This window comes from Sturnira hondurensis, unplaced genomic scaffold (genome assembly GCF_014824575.4).
Source record: "Sturnira hondurensis isolate 20B ecotype Veracruz unplaced genomic scaffold, ASM1482457v3 Scaffold0008916, whole genome shotgun sequence".
Lineage (NCBI taxonomy): Eukaryota > Metazoa > Chordata > Mammalia > Chiroptera > Phyllostomidae > Sturnira > Sturnira hondurensis.
Window position 1 is genome coordinate 483,830 of NW_028081547.1, and position 18,939 is coordinate 502,768.

Below are 18,939 nucleotides of genomic sequence, written 5' to 3' on the forward strand. Positions count from 1 at the left end.
CAGGCTCTCCTTAAGGCAAAATGCAGGTGGGCCTGCCCCAGGAGGGTACCAAAATCTGGCAGGTCACTACAATCCACCATGGCCATAACCTAGAAAATGAACTCCCCTGGAAGGATGGAGCCAGTGAAGAGGCTGAAAGTGCTGAAATCCACAAATACCACACTGATCTCAACGTGATCAATGATCTGTCTGTCCATCCTCAGAAGTCTCTCATTGTTAGAAGTGTTCAAGAGGCGAATCCATTTCTTGTGTAACAAAACGAACAAAATCCAAAAATGAAAACTGTTTCATCCCCTCTCCAACTTTTCGTCCTGGACTGTGGGGCCAAGAGACTTAGAGGCAATAGATGATCAGAAAGAGGCGACAGACCCCAAGTGATACTCATGCATTTCTTCCTCTCCATCACGTACAGTGTCCTGGCCTCGCTTAAGGGCAGCGGTGGAGAAAAGAGACTATGACAAGACTACTGAGAGCAGACCAGGGTCTCAGGAGATGATGTGGAGAATTAACATGTCCCAGTGGAACGCACTGCCCCCATTAAATGCCAGACCTACCCCCCACTAGCTGTGTGATGTCCGGCGAGTCACTTAACCTTTCTGTTCCTCAGTTTCCTCACCCATTGCAAGTGGAGATGATAATAATACCTTCCTCACAGGTTGCTGTGAAAATAAAGAAAGATGCAAGGATCTGTAGGTATTATTATTGTTATAGCAGGTGGTCCTAGGGCTTTGTACTACATTGATTCACATTCTCACTTCCAGACGGATATAAGCAAACGTTCTAAGAGAAACCACTAGTGTTTAAGTTTCACAGACAGCCCTCATGAATTGGAGCTAGACCTGGTTGGTCTGTGACAACTATTCCCCCAACCAGAACGGAGACTTAGCTTCCTCATCCAACTGGAACATTTCCCCCAAGTAAATTACATTCACTTTCCTGTTCCCTTTTGCCTACTCCTTGTCCTCTGTTATTCATTCCTCTTTCCATGTGTCTTCTCAGTATTTGGCTCCCAGGAATCAGCAGAACAATGCAAACCCATCCCATTCTCCTCTGTCCCAAACACCTGGCCTAAGACTGCCCCAGTTTGGGCCCCAGAATCCCAGCATGGGAAATAGAAGGCCTCCTCTAATAAGCAGGTTTGAGCAGACGGATTCTTCTCTGTGGTGGATTATTTTCCATGGCCCTTGGCCATGTGACCTCGGACCATGATCTGTCAGTTCTCATAAGTTAACCAGGAGTGGGCTGAGTCACACACAGAGAGGAAACCTCTGGGGGAAATGGCAGGAGCTGTGGGAGGAAGGGGAGCAAGCTGGGGTCCCGAAGGCCATGGGAGCCTCACCCCTGCGCTCCCCCACCTCCGAGCAGCTTTGCCATTACATGAAAGCAAAAAGGAGTCGGCAGTGGGCTCAGGAGGAAGGCTGGGCTGCGGGCAGGCTGCTCTTCTTAATAAAACCTGGGGACTCGGCCCAGGGGGTTAACTGTCCCCTAGACCTCCAACTTGGGAAGACTTCCTTCCTCAGCCACTCCTGGAGCCCCTGGTTGTTGATACCCAAGTCCTGTTCTTAGGAGGCCCAGTACATCCTAACAAGATAAATTAGAGAAAAGCTGACACACAGACCCCTGCTGCCCCACACCCATGCTGGCTCTGATGTCTCGTGGGAGGTCAGGTGTGGAATATTGAAGAGAATGTTGGAGTAAGCCATGCTGGTGGTGAAGACATTCTGGGGACGCCATGTGAAGTGTTTATGCCAAACATGCACTGGAAATGAGGTGCCAACGAAATCTTCATATTCTCCTATATCCTAAAATTGGGTGCCACGTAAACAAACCCCTGAGCTCCTCTGCCTAATTTTCTTTTACTCTAAATAATCTTTGGATTTCAAAGTTCTGTGTCTCTGTAGCTTTGGGTTGCGAGGTACCTTGAGTTCTCTGAGAAGTTAATGCATTTTTAGGGAGGTTCTTCCTGAGTGAAATACACAAACATAAGCCAATCCCTTAACTTACGTACATGTTTTACCTCCTTTCCAGGCACTCACTCGATCAACTCCTAGGGAGCAGTGTGTGTGCAAGTGTGCCCATGAACACAGCACGTCCATGTATGCACACACAAAAACATGGGGCGAAGCGCACTATTTTAAGAGTCTGAACTCTGTCTTTCAACAAAGTTTAGCTGCTTTCCTCTTGCAAATGCATTTAATTTTATCTGGAAACTTTTTGACGTTAGAAATAGAACAACTGTAGTTTCTCATTATGTTTGCTGCCAGAACCCATGCTTGGTTGCTCAACTAAAGACCTTATATTGCTAATTACTACCACATGCCCACATCCCCAGCGCAAGAAAACTTATTGATTCTGACAGCCCATTCTCTCAACGCTGAATTCCAAATGAAAACTCAAATTTTGGCCAAACATAACATTTCATCAATCTTGTTCTACTGACTGGAAAAACAACATCAAACAAAGGGTGCTAATGGCCCTTTATTACCGCTCCTTTCCCAAGCTTATATTTTCTGATGAAAGATCTCAGTGACCAAAGGGCTTCTTTAAACTACTTAGTAATTAGCTTTTGAACCAGGAAACAATGCGCAAAGTAAAGTGAACAGTCCCAGTGTTGATGACAGACCTGCTCTCTGTCCGCCGGGTCGGGGAACATTGGAGACCCAAAGAGAACATTAAAAGCGAAGTGCGCATTTTCATAAAGAAAATAGGAAAAAAGAGGAGGGGGAAACAGGCTAACGGCAGTGATAAAAGATTATGGCATGGAGGCAGAACAAAGGCTACGGGGAGTCTGTGATCTGAAGTGGTCACCACACGGGGGGCTGAGTGGAAATGCCACTTGTTGCCATGGCAACACATGACCCGTCTGCCCAGGCTGGTGAGTGAGCACGGGTCTGAGGGCCTGGTCTGGGTCACTCATCAACTAAAGCTGCCTGCCAGGCCCACCCACATTGGACTTGGGGAGCTAAATTGGGGGGGGGGGGTGAAATTTACCTGGAGTGAGAGTCCAGAAATAATTTCAACAAAGACTTTGGGGCAACTGATTTTATTGACTCCTTTGGGGGCAGGGGTTGGAGAGCTGGCTGGGACAGTGGGTGGGGAGGCGGCAGAGAGCCCAGGTCTTGGAATGCCTTCTGTTTTATGGCAACCTGTGCACACCTTCCAGGCAAAATGAAGAGAGAAGCTGTTTTCCTCTTGCCTTGGAACAAACGACCAACGGGAATCTTTAGCCGTATTTGGCCTTTTGGATCCAACCAGTGGCCCAGAAACCAGAACAGCTTGGTTCTCATCTCATCCAGGGCAGTTACGATCATAGGAAGGGGGGTGGCTCCATTAGAGGGGAGGCGCGGCCACGTGCTGCCTCCACGGAAAAGAGGCCAACTGGCTTCCTCGCCCCCACTGTCCTTTGTTCCTTAGGAGGGGAACGGGTGTCCTGTGGGTCGTTCCAGAAAATCGGCCCTTTCCCACCTCCTGCTTTTCTGGAGGGAGGACCAGACCCCTGAGCTCAGGGTGTGCCGGAGTCGCCACAGGAGAGGGACTCGCTCCCGAACGTGGCAGTCGGGCAACGAGGGGCCATGATGGAAGGGGTGCTGTGCCAAGGGGACGATTTTCTCTTAAAAAACAAAGCAGGCTTTTTCAGAGCTGACCTGAAAAGGGATTAAAAAAAGAGCAAAAAACAAAACTCGTTCCAATGCAGGAGTTTCTACAACAGGGAAGGGGCAAGAGTGAGGAAAATGTTCTGCATCTAAGTCTGGGCGTGCACAGAGGTACAGATTTCCCGAGCTGCACAATAAAGACGTGTGCAGCTTACCCTAGAGAAGTTAAAATAAGAACAAAAACTCAAAAACAACCTCAGAAACAAAGCTGTGTGCCCAAGAAAAAAATTTAAATAGTGAAGAAAGGTTGCTGCCAGCCCGACATTCTCTGCAAGAGACGGTGGCCGGCAGGGGACAGGGTGGCGAGGTCCCGCCCTGTGCTCGGGAGTAAAGCCTCTGGTTGACGGTGGACCCGCATCCTGATACTGACACTGATAAAGGGATCTGAGCGCAGATCCAAAGAGACCCCATGTGGAAAGCATTTGTGCCTGGGAAGCCAAACAAAAGGCTCATCAGCCACAGCACGCAGTGCCCTGACATGCCGTGCACATATTTGTTGCCCGAAAGAAATTTCAGCTGAGTAACGGACCCCTCTGTGGATGAGCCCCGTGTCTCTGGCTAAACAGAACTGGTTCCCTGGTGGCCACACACCTTATGGTAGGCAAGGTGACCTTGATCTTGTCCTTCCTAAGAGTTCCTAGCTGGAGTATGCTCCCGTGTTATCGCTGCACAAAACCCCCCATAGGATGGCATCACCTTAGTGTGAGGGACCAGAGTATAAGCACCAAGCCAGCTGGTGTAGAGGATGAATGATCTGGATTCACTTGTTAGGGATCAGGACAGAAAGTATGGGCCCAGTGACAGGTGGACCCCTTCCAGGATAAATCCATGTCTCTTGGAACGATGTATAGGGAGGAAAGCTGTGAATGAGAATGGACCTAGGTGGTCGGTCCCAGTGTGACACCTGGGCAACCTCTGACATCACACCCCACACAGAAGGTGGCCCTGCCCTCACAGAAGCACCCGGGTGGGGTAGGAGAGGGGCAGGATTCGGGTGCCACCACCGTGGGGACTCTCAGAAGTCACTCAACCACATCTTTTCTGATGCAACTGACTTACTTTCTGCCTCCATGTTTGTTAAAAGTCCCGCCGAATTTATTCCGATTCAGGATGAGAGCAGCAATTTCGGGCACGTAGCGGGCAAACATTGCCTACATGCATGAAACAAAGAAACAAGAGCCAAAAAAAAAATGGCATGCAGAGAGGATTCTACCGCAGCGGAGGCAGCAAAACCTCTGGGCATACTTACTTTCTTCCACTAACCGCACTATAGGAGCCCCCGTATTTCTTGCGGTTTCCTATTAACTCTATGATTTCAGGGACGTAGCTGGCAAACATGGCCTGAGGAGAAGATAGGAGACAGAAGAGAGACTAAAAAGATAGGCCAAAGAAAGGGGGTGACCTTTTCAGAAAGGGGGATACTAAGATCTGAAAACACAAAAGGGTTAGAACTGTGGAGGTATATACTGATATTCTGGGTTATTTCTTTAAAAAGCACAAAAAGGGCAAGCTTCTGAAAATACACAGGACAAAACAAACATCAGCCAACCTAGACAATGAAAAAAAAAAAATCACAGTTGAGAAAAATACGAAGGAGAGAGCAATAAACAAACTGACATCTAGCTCTTCTTCCTGAAGAGAAATTAAGTAAAGGGGGCATGAGCTGGGGAAGCTACACACTCACAGGCTCACATCCGCAAACTACTGCAGGAGGAGACCTTTCTTCCCAGTTAAAATTCTAAGGGGAGTCGGTGCCTTTCTGAGTGACTGAAGACAATAAACACTGAAGGAAGAGTTAAAAAAACGAATGTTTCCATTTGACAACTATCACGAACACGCACACAAGACAAATTTAGGGAATGACACGGGAGGAAAGGACAGCAAGGAGAAACACACATCTGCCATGTTTTGTCCAGCAAACACTGTGCTTGTGGCCAGCTCCGCGTCCCCTGTCTGCAGGGGCCCTGCAGGTGCTGCGGGGGCACTTGCACTGATGCACACACGCACATGTACATTCATATACATTTTAAAATGCATATGTCGTATGCATACAGACAGAGGGGTATGCATCACGTAAATGTGTGTGCTGTGTACATGTGTGAAAGCTGTGTGTGAAGCAGGATTTTAATCACTTACCTCATACAAAGCAAAAACCCAAACTTAAAGTGAGCTGCTTTGAAAGACAAAATGCAGCCACGGCCCACGGGTTGCCAGAAGTGCCCCCTTGAAACTTACATCATCACTGACTGTTGCGATCTGCATAGACCGGAAAAGCAAACAGCCAAACCTTCTGACTCACAAAGAGGGAGGGAAAATATCCCAGGTGTTGCAGGTAATAGAGTTAGTTGGCCGTTTGTAAAACCAACACACAGCTCACAGGGTGACGTGGGCTCTGCATCTCTGATGCGGGGACCCCACTCTTCAGGGCAGGCCCCAGCCACAGTGTTTGTTGGAGGTTTGGGGAGGGCCGCAAAGGGGCGGGGGAGCTCTTGAAACCGCAAACTGTCTTTAGAGTATCGACAGCATCTGCCAGGGCCAGGTGACAGCAACTGTCCTTGCAGAATGTCAGATGCCGAATTACATTACGAAGGGACAGACACTCTCACTTAATAAGTAAGCATCACTTTCTTAAGACAATTAGGTTTGCTCCCGGCTAAATGGCTGTCCCTGACAAGGGCAACACGCCTGGGTGTCTGGGAAACAAATTTAATACACCAAAGAAATATGCAGAGAAGTCACCCTCACGCTGGGACTGAGCCTGATGGTAACACTAAGGCAGCCACTTGCTTCTAACGCAGAAACACAGTATCAAAATACAAAGCTTTAAGGAAATGGATAACAGAAAATATTAATAACCATAAAAATCAACACCATAATAAAGAGTTTTTACCAGTCCCCCGAGGATGAAGAAGACCATGAAGAGGCGTCCAAGGGTGGTTTTTGCATAAACATCCCCATAGCCAACCGTGGACATGGTAACCATGAGTAAATAGACACATTCCCAGTATGTAAGAGCCTGGTTGTTTTGGAAATTTTCCCATGGGTCCCCTGAATTCTCCACCTAAAGCAAGGGGGCAGGGGAGAAAAAGGAAAACGTTATGCTGTACATATACATGACAAGCCAGGAGCAGGTAAGCTCCAGCAGGATGATTCTGGAGGTGCGGCCCCCTCCACACAAGGTGCTCTCTGCCCTCGGCCAACTTCTGTAAGTGACGGCTGAGCAGGTAACAGAGAAGCAGAATGGCAGGAACACAATCATGCCTTCCTTACCGACTGGGGCTAAGAGGGAGAAGAACAGAAATCGATATCCCTGTCTACCTTCCTTCTCGTTGTTAAAGATCTGAAGTCAACTGAATTTTTGGGCATTGCTCTGGCCACATTTTACGGCATTCCCATCAAGGAAAGAGCCAGAGAGCCCTGGCCTGACCTTTTCTCAGTAAGCTCCTGCTCAGTCCCAGAGGGCCCAACTCACATGCTCCCAGAGAAATTCTAGACCCTCCACAGGGGGCCTCCTCCTTTCATTATTTGGCTAGGGGCCTTGCTCCTCCAGATCTTATGCCCAAATCCCAAAGAGCATCTCTCGGAGTCTGCCTCTGATCTCCCTGCTTTGCCGAATGTCAGCAAAGGCTCTGCTCTGCAAACCGCAGGAAGTTCCCCAGGAGCACAGAAAGTGAGCTCATGAGAACAATTTGCTTTTGCACAACACTTCAGACCCAAGGCTAGCAAGCTTTTTCTGTAGAGGGCCAGAGAGCAAATGTTTTCCACTTTGCAGGCTATGCAATGTCTGATCTCTGTAGGAATGACCCAACTCTGCACTTGCAGGCAAGATCAGCCAGAGGCGACACCGAATTGAGGAGGCATGCTCACATTTGGAGACCTGTGGCCCCAGGTCTCTGCTTTAAATTCAACAAAACACTTTCAGTCCTCTTATCAAATTTGATCTGCCAACAAAACCGTGAGGCAGGCAAGAGAGGTATTTGAGATTCCCTCAGGAGACTGGGAGAGAGAGGGCTGGGTCTCCACAACCAGTGACTGTGACCTGTCAGCAAGGCCGGTGCAGGGGCAGGCCCCCAGACCTCCAACTCGGTCGCTACGGAGGGTTGCCACGAGCTGGCCTCTTCCAAACATCAACACCTGTCCTCAACAGACCATTTCTACAGAGGTTTCCTGGTGAACCAGGAAGTACTTCATACAGTAGAAAGGTGAGGTCACTGGCCTATTGAAAATGACTAACTCCGCCATATATATCTGTGATTTAGGCAGTTGGCAGAATTAAGGTGATTATCTAAGGTCCATTTCAGCCTCAAATCCCATCAGCATAAAGAGGTGGGTGGGGAACCCATCAGGTCTAGTGACTGAATGAATGAGAGCCTGGGCTTCCAATCAGGTTGAGCTCCACTGGATGAAAATGATGTCAATCCAAACAGTGGGTGGCTAAATGCACGCTTCCACCCTTCTGCAGAGAGCCAATCAGGGAAGGGCACCTTTACTCAAAGCTTCAGAGCCACATGAGGTTCCTTCCAGGTGTGACAGTTTGTATTTGTATCAAACAGGCTCCCCACAATAGCTGTGTGCCCTAAAAGCAGGGAAAAAAGTCTGCTGTGAAGAGGTGAGGACAGCTTGACTTCATAATATAAGCCTTTCAAAGAGTCATTCATTTAAATGAATTAACATTTTTGAGATACAAAATAACTTGACAAGTCATCAGGCAAGAGAATCAAGGTGGCTTTTGGAAGGGGGGAAGTAAAAAAGAAATCCAGGGATCTGAATTTGTTGTTCAGAAAAGATGTGGGTCAAACTTCCAACTTTGTCCCCAAGACGTTTTGTGTAGTTGCTGAGGAAGCATTGCCATCTTGTGGCTCTTTGGGGGTATAGCACACAGAATAAAAATGTACCAAAGCTTCAGAGCACTACTGGGGAGCTGAAAAACACAGAATAATAGTGAGAACATTACTAACCATTTGGAACCAGTTTGAGGTAAAGGGTTGGAAACCCAGACAATGATGCAGCTGCTTTTTCTTTTCCTACATTCTGCAGCTGGGCTTAAGTTTCTCACCAGTAAGCAAACATTCAGGTGCTAAAATGACTCAGCCTCACTCCAGGGGAGCCAGAGCTAAACCATCTTCAAGGACACTTACCAAGTGGATGAACCCGGCTGCTGTCAGCCACGTGCTGATAAATATGGAGAGCAGATTCACCAGCTTGATGGAATTACTGCACAAAAGAGACAACAAGCAAAATCCCCAAGTTACAAAAGAAGTCCCCCATCTGGGGGGCTTCCGAGCCACCTGCCAGAGTGACAGGAAGCTCGCCTCCAACACCCCAGTGCATCTCTGACTCTGAAGGAAACCCAGCCCCCCAGAAGGGACATAAGTCAGCCCAGCCAGGGCACATGGGGCCTCCAACACCCCAGTGCATCTGACTCTGAAGGAAACCCAGCCCCCCAGAAGGGACATAAGTCAGCCCAGCCAGGGCACATGGGAAGATCACATAAGGGCTACTTAAACAGCTCCTAAATTCACTTCCCCAGTTGTGGTCAAGTTTTGCTATAATTAACTTTATTTTGAAATTCTTTACATCTACAGAAATACTCAAAGAGCAGTGTAATGAACACTTGTATGCCCTTCACCGAGACTAACTAATCAACAGTTTGTCACCTTGCTGGCTTTGTCTCTACTCTTTTTCTTTCTTTCTTTCTGTTTATGTACATATTTATTGGCTGAACCATTCCCATGCAGGCTGTAGACATGACACACACACCCCAAATGCTCCGGCACTCAACACCGAAGAAGGACACTGCAACACAGTCCCAACCGCCGTGCCTCGGAGAGCTGACAGGACGTCAGCAATGCCCCGAGTACACACTCCTTATTCAAATTTCTCCAGTTGCCCACAAATTGTGTTTACTGGGTTTTCACTTTCTTCGCCCTGATCCAGGAGCTGACCAGGGCTCATGCGCCGAGTCCGGTTATAAGGTTGCTTTAATCCAGGGGTCAGAAATGCATCTGTAAAGGGCCCTTCAGTGAACATGTGAGGTGCTGCGGGCCACAGAGCCCCTGTCGCGACTCCTCAGAGCTGCCACTGCAGGATGAAACAGCCTTACCCAGCACGTAAAGGAGTGGATGTGGCTGTGTGCCAGTAAGACTTTATTTGCAAAGCAGGCAGTGGGCGGCCATGGGCTTTGCAGTTTGCCAGTCCCTGCTTGATTCTCTTTTAACCTACAATCTACCCCCTTTTGTTTGTTTTTAATGACATTTAATTTTCTGTGCACCCAGATCAGCTGTCTTATAGAATGTCCCATATTGTGGATTTGTCTGATTGGTTCCCCATGGTTTAGTTATGGTTAAGTTCTTCTGTTGAAAATATCTGCCTGTTTCACAGTAAGAATGGCATCTCAGGAAATCCCGCCTCAGTCACACCGGTGTAGCCACTTGGTTGCCATGGAAATGCCAGATCTCCCAAAAGACACCCATATCTCTTCGATAACTCATCTGCCTTCTATGTGGTGAGACTCTTAGACCATAAGAACATCCTGCTTCCCAGAAACCTCAGACCTAATCATTTCATCACCACCAGTATCTCTGAGTGCACCAGCTGGAACTTACTAACTTTTAAGTTCCCTGGAAGGAGGGGCCTTGGCTGTCCAGATCTTGGAAGCAGTGCATCCCTGGTGCACAGTAGGCTTTCTATGAGTATGTGCTGAGTGCACTGGCCCCCTCCTCTGCAGTCTCCCCACTTAACTTCCCCTTGCTCACTCCCAGTGGGGCAGAGTTCCGTGAATGCTGTTGTCGGCGGTCACTTCCCTGTCCAAAGGCTCTCTGTGGAGTCAAATGTTACGTCCAAACTCTCTTCTTCCATTTCCAATACTGTCTGAAGTTTGGCTCTCCTTCTGCTGTTCTTCTACATAAACTCTTGGAATGTTCATCACAGCCCAACCTACTCACACGTCTGGGTTTACTACCCAAGGGGAAAGTGCTTCCCATCTATCCAAGTTTTTTCTTCTCTTCAAAGCCTGGTCCAACCCACAACCACCCCTGCAACAGCAAGAGACTCCTCCTCTTGGCCCCTACCTCCAGCCACTCACTGGTAATTGATCTCACTGTCTTAAGACATCTTTTGTAATGTCACTTCAGATGCCTATTTGACTCGTATACCTCACTGCATCTTGCAGAAAACAACTCTATGTTCTCTTTCAGTCTCCCTGCCCGTGGTGGTCCAACACCTCCCACAGGGGTGGTTCAGCCCATCGTTCTCCATTGATTGATCTCTGCCTCCTCCCGCCTCTCTCCCGAGGGGAACCAATAATTTTAATTCTAAGAGTTTAAGATCATAGAAATAGTAATGGCTAACCCTTTTCTTACGCGCCCCACCATTCTAAGTGCTTCACATAATATTAACTCATCTACTCTCCCTAACGACTCTAGGAGGTCATCCAGAAGCTCAGAAACTGACCCAGGTTCACAGAGTAAGCAGTGGAGTCGGGATCTGAGCCCCGGCAGGTTGGCCCCAGGGCCTGCCCTCGGGTCGGCACAGTACAGAACAAGGGTCACAGACAGGAGATCACCAGAAAGTCTTCGCTGATTGCGAAAGCAAAGCTATGCCTCCCGACACTCTGTGCACAGGATATGAGAAAGGGTCAGAGAGTCCTGCCACCCCAAGGAGGAGAGAGACATCCTTGACATATTGATGAACTCCTAGAACTGCCACAGAAAAAGATGGAAAGGAAGAATTCTGATGGCTCCATCTCCGCTGGGACCACCACGGGGAGGAGGGCAGTGTGGGCCTGCCGTCCATGGGGCAGCCAGGGTTAAAGGGGGAGCCCCCGGCGGAGGTCGGGGTCAGTGGCGCCAGGACGGGCATGACGCCAGAGCCCAGCTTTCCTCTTCCTTCGGTCTCTTTCCTCTTACACAGCTGAGCAGGGGAACCCACGGTCTTAGCTTTCTAGAGTTGGTTCTCACACTTTGGGAAAGCCTAAGCAGATATTCTCACTTCTGTGGGTAAGATTAATCCTTTGGAATGTGTGCAGTGACTTCCTTATGGTTCAAAAACAGATGAGAAAACCAACAAAGAAGTCCACTCTGTCTTTGTTGGTCATTTCTGGAGTGCCAGCTGACAACAGTGGCCTACGATAATGGCCAACAGGTACAGAACCTTTGTTATGTGCTAGACGCCGCGTTGAGTTCTTCATTTTCTCTGTAGTTTCCACTGACCCTTTGATACAGGTACCATTACTGTTCCCACTACCCACAGAAGGAAGCTGAGGCTCCGTGAGCTTAAGCAGCAGTTTGTCTGAGGAAACACGGGTAGTAAGCGGTGGGTCAACATTCAAACCTGGGGCTGACTGTCTGACCCGAAGCTGGCTGACCCAAGTAATCTGGAGAGGCCGTGCAAAGAAGCCGAGCGGACCTCTGTCTCTATGACACTTGGCTTTGTCCTACTCTCTTCTTCCATGGCAGCCCTGTGGATGGTTAGCTACCTAGCAAAGGCCCCGCCTGTCCCTCTACCTCAGTGGCCCAAGCCAGGCTGATCAATGGAGGGAACTCCTAGCTCTCACGAGACATGAGGCAGAGCAGGAGAGGCAGTTTTCAGAAAATAAAGGGGAGAGAGTCATTTTCCTTCTGAGATTTGGGTTTAAAAAACATGAGCCCGGAGCTCTAGAAGACCGTCTGCACTGGAGCAACTCTGCCTGAGAGAGAAATCCAAAGGAGGCGGGGAAAGGAGCAGAACCCTGATACAGCAGCCTGAACCCCTGAGTCGGACATGCCCAGGTCCCTCTTGGACTCACAGTCATCGCAAGGCTAGTTCAAGGTGGACTCTGTCACTGGCAATTAAGAGCCATCTGCACACAGCAGAAGGGGGCAATATCCAAAATGTCCTCGGAGAACGCCGAATTGACCGGATCTGTAAAGTAGGCCTGAGGGAGGAGGGTGGACCCCTTGCCACTCATCAGTCTGCTCGCCAGTTAGTTCTGTGGCCTGGAAGTTCTGGTACGAACCTATTCCGGGTCTGCCACATCCTGGCCTTTGGGGTTTTTCCCAGACTCTGACGACTGTGGTCATGCCTCCCCTCTAAGTAGTGGCTATAGCTGTGCATGAAGATCACCAGCTGGCCATTACAATGTTTAAAATCCCCCGTCTAAGCCTCTCCTTAGAGCTGGGAGATCCGTCACTCCCTTGCCTCTCTGTTCCCCAGAGCAGCCAGCCAGCCCCGAGCCCCACTCACGGGCCCCACAGAGCCCTCTCCTCTGGAAGCACTGTCCCCCTGCCCCGCCCCAGACGCCTACAGAGTGGAAATGAGGCAAATAGACCTCAGGCATCTACTCGACAACCACGTCAGGTGAAGCGACCCTGGCACTCCAGGAGCTGCGCACTACTGCAGCTGATCACCCCCGCAACCCGTCCCCCGCCCGTGTCTCCAAGGGAAGCCAAGACAGAGGGAACCCTCCCCTGCCTCTGCCTCCCAGGCCCTCTAGGGTCACTCTAACAGCGGAGACTGAGAAGCAGATGAGGCAAAGGGAAGCATATATTATTCATTTTCTCAGAGGATAATTAAGTACCAAGTTGATTCACTTACAAACTCCCAGATCCTTAGGGCCTGAACAAAACAGTGTCCCACCAATAACCATGTGGAACCTCTTGAGATATTTAAGCTATTGGAGTCTCTGAGCCTCCTGGTGCTCTGGGGGAAAAAATGACCTAAATGTGGTGATTATTAATCTTTAAATGATTAGTCACAGTAATATTAATAGTGCTTAAGGGAGCTCTTGCTGTGCGTGGAACATTTAATCATTGTTGCTGAAAGAGGCCACATCCAGCACTGAAATCTGATTATGTTTATGGTGTCAGCATCATTGCAGATTCCTGGTCTCTGGCATTTGCTTTCCAAATTAAACTCTACAGCCAGGCAAGCATCTAAAAGCTCTGTGCAAAAGATGCAAGGTTAACTCTTGGTGGATGCTCTTCACACTCTGCAATCGGGGTCTCCCCAGGTTGCCCAGGGCTCCTTGGAAGGAGGGTGGGGTAGCCGAGGCAGGGCTGTGTGCTCCGCATGGCAAAAGAGGCCACTGGCGCGTCACAGATTTCCCAGCCAAGCCCAGAGGTCAGAGTGATTCTAGACCACTTTCCATGCCTTGAGGGAAGGATGGATGGTGACCTTATTATGAGAACCTAACTCATCTAAAGAAAATCTTTTTCTGGGCCTGGCTGGCATGGCTCAGTGGATTGAGTGACAGACTATGAACCAAAGGGTCACAGGTTCGATTCCCAGTCAGGGCACATGCCTGGTTTGTGAGCCCAGTTCCCAGTAGGGGGCATGTGAGATGCAACCACACACTGATGTTTCTCTCCCTCTCTTTATCCCTTCCTTCTCCTCTTTAAAAATAAATAAATAAAATCTCTTTTAAAAAAGAAAAAAATATATATTTCTGGGTTTTCCATGACCCTTTCTGGATCTCACAAGTACTCACTAGCCACTAGAGAACTTCACATCCGTGGCTACAGCAAACCAAGAGAGTGCAGAGGAGACCTTTCTGCTCTCGTAGATCAGAGACCTTCTCCAGGACTCCACAGACACTAGGAGGGAGAGCCTGTCCCCATAGATGCTAAAGTGGCAGTCTGTTGCTTTGAGATTGTATAGTGCTGTAAACCCAGAGCTGTCTGGGGCCATCTTTGCCCTCAGCGTATGTAAGAAGATGTGTTTTTGGTTAACACTGAAAGTGCCATCCAATTTCCATGCAAAAGCCCAAATGTGTCCCTGTTCTGCCTGTCCACTGTCTTCCTCTCCACTTCTGGCTGAGGGTACAGCCAGGTGCCAGGGCCCTTACTTCGTTTTATCGCTTCCTTTGCTGGACCAAGGCATAACACCCAGCCCTGAAACGCCAGCTGGACCGTACCACTCCGAGACGCGTGCTCTGAACAAGGAATGAAGCGAAATCCAGCTCTGTCCATTCTACCCCTCCGATATCTCTAGATGCCCCTCCTCTGCTCCGCCTGACTGGCACTGCCTAGGGCCACTGCCAGGCATTCCTGCTGGACAATTGCCCCACACTGGCCTCACTCTCTACGGTCTTAGATGCTTCAAACGCTCTCTTCATACAACTGGTGGAACAGCAGATGTTTCTAAGACAGAAATCTGGCCGTTCTTCTGCTTAAGACCACGCAGCTGCTCTCTCACACTCCCGGAGTCAGATCCCTGACAACCACGATGTGGCCCCACCTGCACAGCTCCTCAGGCTCTCCCTAGCAAATTCTTCTTTTAAAACTTAACTTTGGAGCTATTTCTGAGGTCCTTTATGTAGTACAGTGATTTCACTTCCCAAACTATCCCCACAAATTGTGTTTTTAGGGAAATGATGGTACATCCAGAACATGGAAATGCCGCGTAGGCAATCAAAGTGAGGCGGTAGCATAACAGCAACACTACCTCAACCACTGGTGGTGTTGGGGAAATTTAGCGTTATCCTTTACGCTTTTCTGTGTCGTTAAGACATTTACAATAAGCGTACACTACTTAGAGGGAACGAGCAGTTCTCCTTTTAAAACCTGCTGGGCGACTGTGTTTCGTGTGTGCGTCCCATCCTCAAAGGCAGTGGTAGACTAGGCTCCATTTCCAGCCCCGCCACCTACACGCCGTCCCATGGCAAGTTACTTAAGTTCACCGCATTGAACTTCCCTCATCTGTCCCTACCTATACCACAGAATCGTGGAGTTCTTTGGGTGAGTGTGTGAACACCACATAACTTGGGTTATGTCACAAATTCAATGGGATATTTTTAAATGTTAAATCCTTGCTGGCCTGCCATACTTCCTTCTCTCTGCTGCCTTTCCCTCACCCTCAGTCACCTTGCTGTGGGCACTGCTCTGGGCTGTGGGAGACTGGCAGGCAGTGCCGTGAGAGGACACAGCCACCCCAGAACAAACTGTCCCGACTCTGAGTGCATGATGAAGGCCCGGAAATGCTGACTTTCACTCGCAAGGTGAGGCCCAGGAGAGAGAGGTGTTTTTCTGTCCTGCATTCATCCGCTGGCCACAGAGACCAACCTGTCCAGTCAGCCCAGAGTAGAGCTGCCCAGCTGCCCCAGAGAATCCTCAGAAATTTTATTTTATTGATGTATTTTTTAAATATTTCTAGTTATTTGTTTTTAGAGAGAGGGGGAGACAGGAAGGGAAACAGAGATGTACAAGAGAAACATGATCAGTTGCTTTGCGTAAGCCCCCAACACGGGACTTGGCCCACAACCCAGGCGTGTGTCCTGACCAGGGATTGAACCAGCAACCTTTTGGCTTGCAGGCTGGTACTCAATCCACTGAGCCACACCAGCTGGGAGAAATTTTAAAAAGCGATAGTTACTTTGGGCCACTGAGTTTTAGGGTCACTCATCACTGAACAACAAATAACACATGAGACTTCTTGTTTTTTTTTTAATATATCATTTTCTCCACAAAGTCTGCAGCACTCGTGATAAATTTATGATACTTACATAGTTTTGTTCTGATTTTAAATATAACCTTTAAAATTACATTGTATAAATGTTTGTTGTCAATGTAACGGATGCAATTGATTTTTTTGGACTTCGAACCTTGCTAAATCTGTTAAGTCTAACACTTTGTGTTTACGTTCTCTTGGGCTTTCTCTGCACAAAGTCATTATCTGCAGTGTGACCCATGTGTAAATCATCAATATCTACTGCATTAAATGAGGTGCAGAAGCCTAACCAGAGCTGCTGAGTAGGCTGTGACTGCTGAGGAAGTGTCTTCTCACCTGCATCTGCTCGCCGGTTTGCAGGGCAACTGGGCAACTGGGCAACTGGGCAACGGCCAGAAGGTTGGACGGTGACGTGGAGACTCCCAGTGTTCCCTTCCACAGCTCATTTTCAGTACAGGGAGCATTTCAGCTTCTTCTACTGGCCAGCAGTTTGGGGAGTGGCCCCGATGCTGTCACATAACTGTGATTTGCTTCTTTTATCTGTGCTTCTGTCTCTGACATCCTGTTCACTCTGGTTTCCTTTGCTACCCTCTTAATTCTCTATCTGTCTGTCTGTCTATCTATCTATCTATCTACCTACCTATCTCTCCCCTACCCTGTCTCCCCCTCTCTCCCTTCCTCTCTTCCTGCCCCAACTTATCCCACATTAATTCCCCCTTCCCTGTTTCTTCCCATTCTTGGCCAGACAAGGCACTCACACAGAAAACAAAATGGCAACTTCAAATCATTGTTCCAAATCACATCTGCAATGTGCCCAACCCTACCTAACGCCACAGATCGGCAGGGATTTACCACCAGAGAAAGCCAGACAAAATCTCCCTAAAGATGATTATGGTCTCCACCTCCCCCCTCCTGGAAGGTCCCCAGGTCCCCATGATAGCAGCAGAGTACAGAAGTGTCACCAGAAAAAATGGCTCAAAGTCCAAAGCCCTAGAAAAACCAGGGCTTCCATTTCTCGGTAACGTCTGTGCTTGGGGTGCACGGATGCAAGGAGCTGGGATTACCAAGGCACCTGGAGGGAGAATAGGCTCAGGGGGTTGCTCTAAAGTCCCTGCAGTTCTTACAATTAAATGAAGTTTTGATCTGTGCCTGGTGACCCGGTCTTGGCCTGCCCTCCTAATCTCCGCTTTCTTTTTTTCCAGGACAGACCCCCTTAAAGTCTCCAGGAGCACAGAACTCCTCAAGGCTCCTCCATGGACCATGATCTCCCACCTGTGCCCTTTCTACAGCTTCCTTGATTGGAGGTCAGCCCCACCCTCCCTCCCTCTCCCACGCCTAATCTCCAGCCCCACCAGGATGACACCCAGCTTTCCACAAGGCTTCCGTAGACACCCCTTGGCCTGGAACACTTCCTTAGCACACACGGTGCTCGACTCAGGTTTACGGAAACGACTCGGTCACCTGGTTGTGACCAGGAGCAGCAGGAGCTTGGACAATCCAAGTTGTAGGGTTGTGATGACGGGCACCCCTGACAGTAGAAGAAGGTGTAATTCAGCGGGGAGTGGGGTTCAGGGGAATGGGGCTTTGCGCTCAGCACGGCACACCCCCAGCAGCCTGCCACCTTAGGAGGCCTCCCTGGGGCCATTCTGCCCAGATTTACGGAGTCGCCCCTCTCCCCAGATGGCTCTTTCACTCTCTCCCGCATGAAGGAAGACAACAAGCCACTCATACGTGCAGCGTCATCAGGCTGACTGTTCCCCGAGGATGCTAATCCTACTGCCTACAGCCAAAGGAATGGAATCTTCTCTAAGGAATGGGAAATCGGGGGGCGGGGGTAGGAGGCTCTTGGCCAAAGTCCAGAAAGAGGCATTTTCTCCAGATGGCTCATCCCTTGCCCAAGTCCAGCAACGACATCATGCGGGTACAGAAAGGTAAGGACGCCGTTCGCTCTACGTCACTCCTCGGAGTAATGGCACCTGCTTAAAATGCTGATGTCAGAGGACTGAAATCACGCAGACCTCCAAGGTCATCACAAACCAAGGAAAGACGGGCCCTCGGCCACATGAGACCGTGCGGATGGCTTCACACAACACCATCCCTGCCACAACAGACAGCTGTCTACACAACTGTCACAGGTACATAGTCCCCGAGATCAGCACTGAAAAACACAGGTTCCGCCCTAAAAAACGCAGTCTAGTGGAGCAAAGATGATATCAGTAAACAGCGGAGACTGCTAGATTCGTTGATCATTTTAACGTCAAGAATCATAGGCGTCCATTGTATAGAAGAGCGGTCATAAGAAGGTGGAAATCAGGGTGACTGTCACTCAGAGGAGTTACGACGATGAACAAGATCCACTGTAAATCAGTAATATCGGACACTACCAAGTAGAGGGCTGGGGAATGCCACCCCGGGACGTGAAAGTGGAGGGCGAGGGACACGCCACAGAAGACTTCTCCGGCGTGAGACACTCACTCTCTTCAACTAGGTTACTAGAAAATGAATTTACCTCACGTTCACACAGATGAATAGGTAGGGAGGGGACACCAGTTTGGACTCAAACAAATCAACATAAACAAACAAAAGCCCCACAGAAGACCCCCCCCAAAAGAGAGCCAATGGCCTGGAACATTTTTTGGATGTGACAGATTTAGGAAGCTGGGTCCCAGCCTCGGTTTCTGGGAAAACAGGGCTGAATCCAAGGTCCCCCAAATGCAGGTGTGTTAATTATACATCACAAAACAGAGGTGCCCTGTTTTTAACCATTTATCAAACACGTTAAGAGGAAATGGAACATTAGCAGTGAGCTTCTTAAAGTGTAATTTCCTATAAGAGAAATTTATGGCCTGCGCTTGATCTCCAT

At 49.0% G+C, this 18,939-nt stretch overlaps 1 protein-coding gene across 9 annotated transcripts in view; it reads right to left on the reverse strand.

Annotated features, from left to right (window-relative positions):
• Nucleotides 1-18,939, reverse strand: part of KCNMA1 (potassium calcium-activated channel subfamily M alpha 1) — a 728,885-nt gene that overhangs the window by 218,920 nt on the left and 491,026 nt on the right. For 7 of the 9 annotated variants that reach the window (XM_037056365.1, XM_037056367.1, XM_037056369.1 and 4 more), the window contains exons 7-9: nt 8,792-8,867; nt 6,544-6,714; nt 4,903-4,994 (exon numbers count right to left, since the gene is read on the reverse strand). In XM_037056365.1, coding sequence (XP_036912260.1) covers nt 4,903-4,994; nt 6,544-6,714; nt 8,792-8,867 — 339 coding nt within the window. Of the gene's footprint in view, nt 1-4,712; nt 4,805-4,902; nt 4,995-6,543; nt 6,715-8,791; nt 8,868-18,939 lie in introns of all 9 variants that reach the window. The other 2 variants (XM_037056364.1, XM_037056362.1) reach the window with 2 other exon arrangements.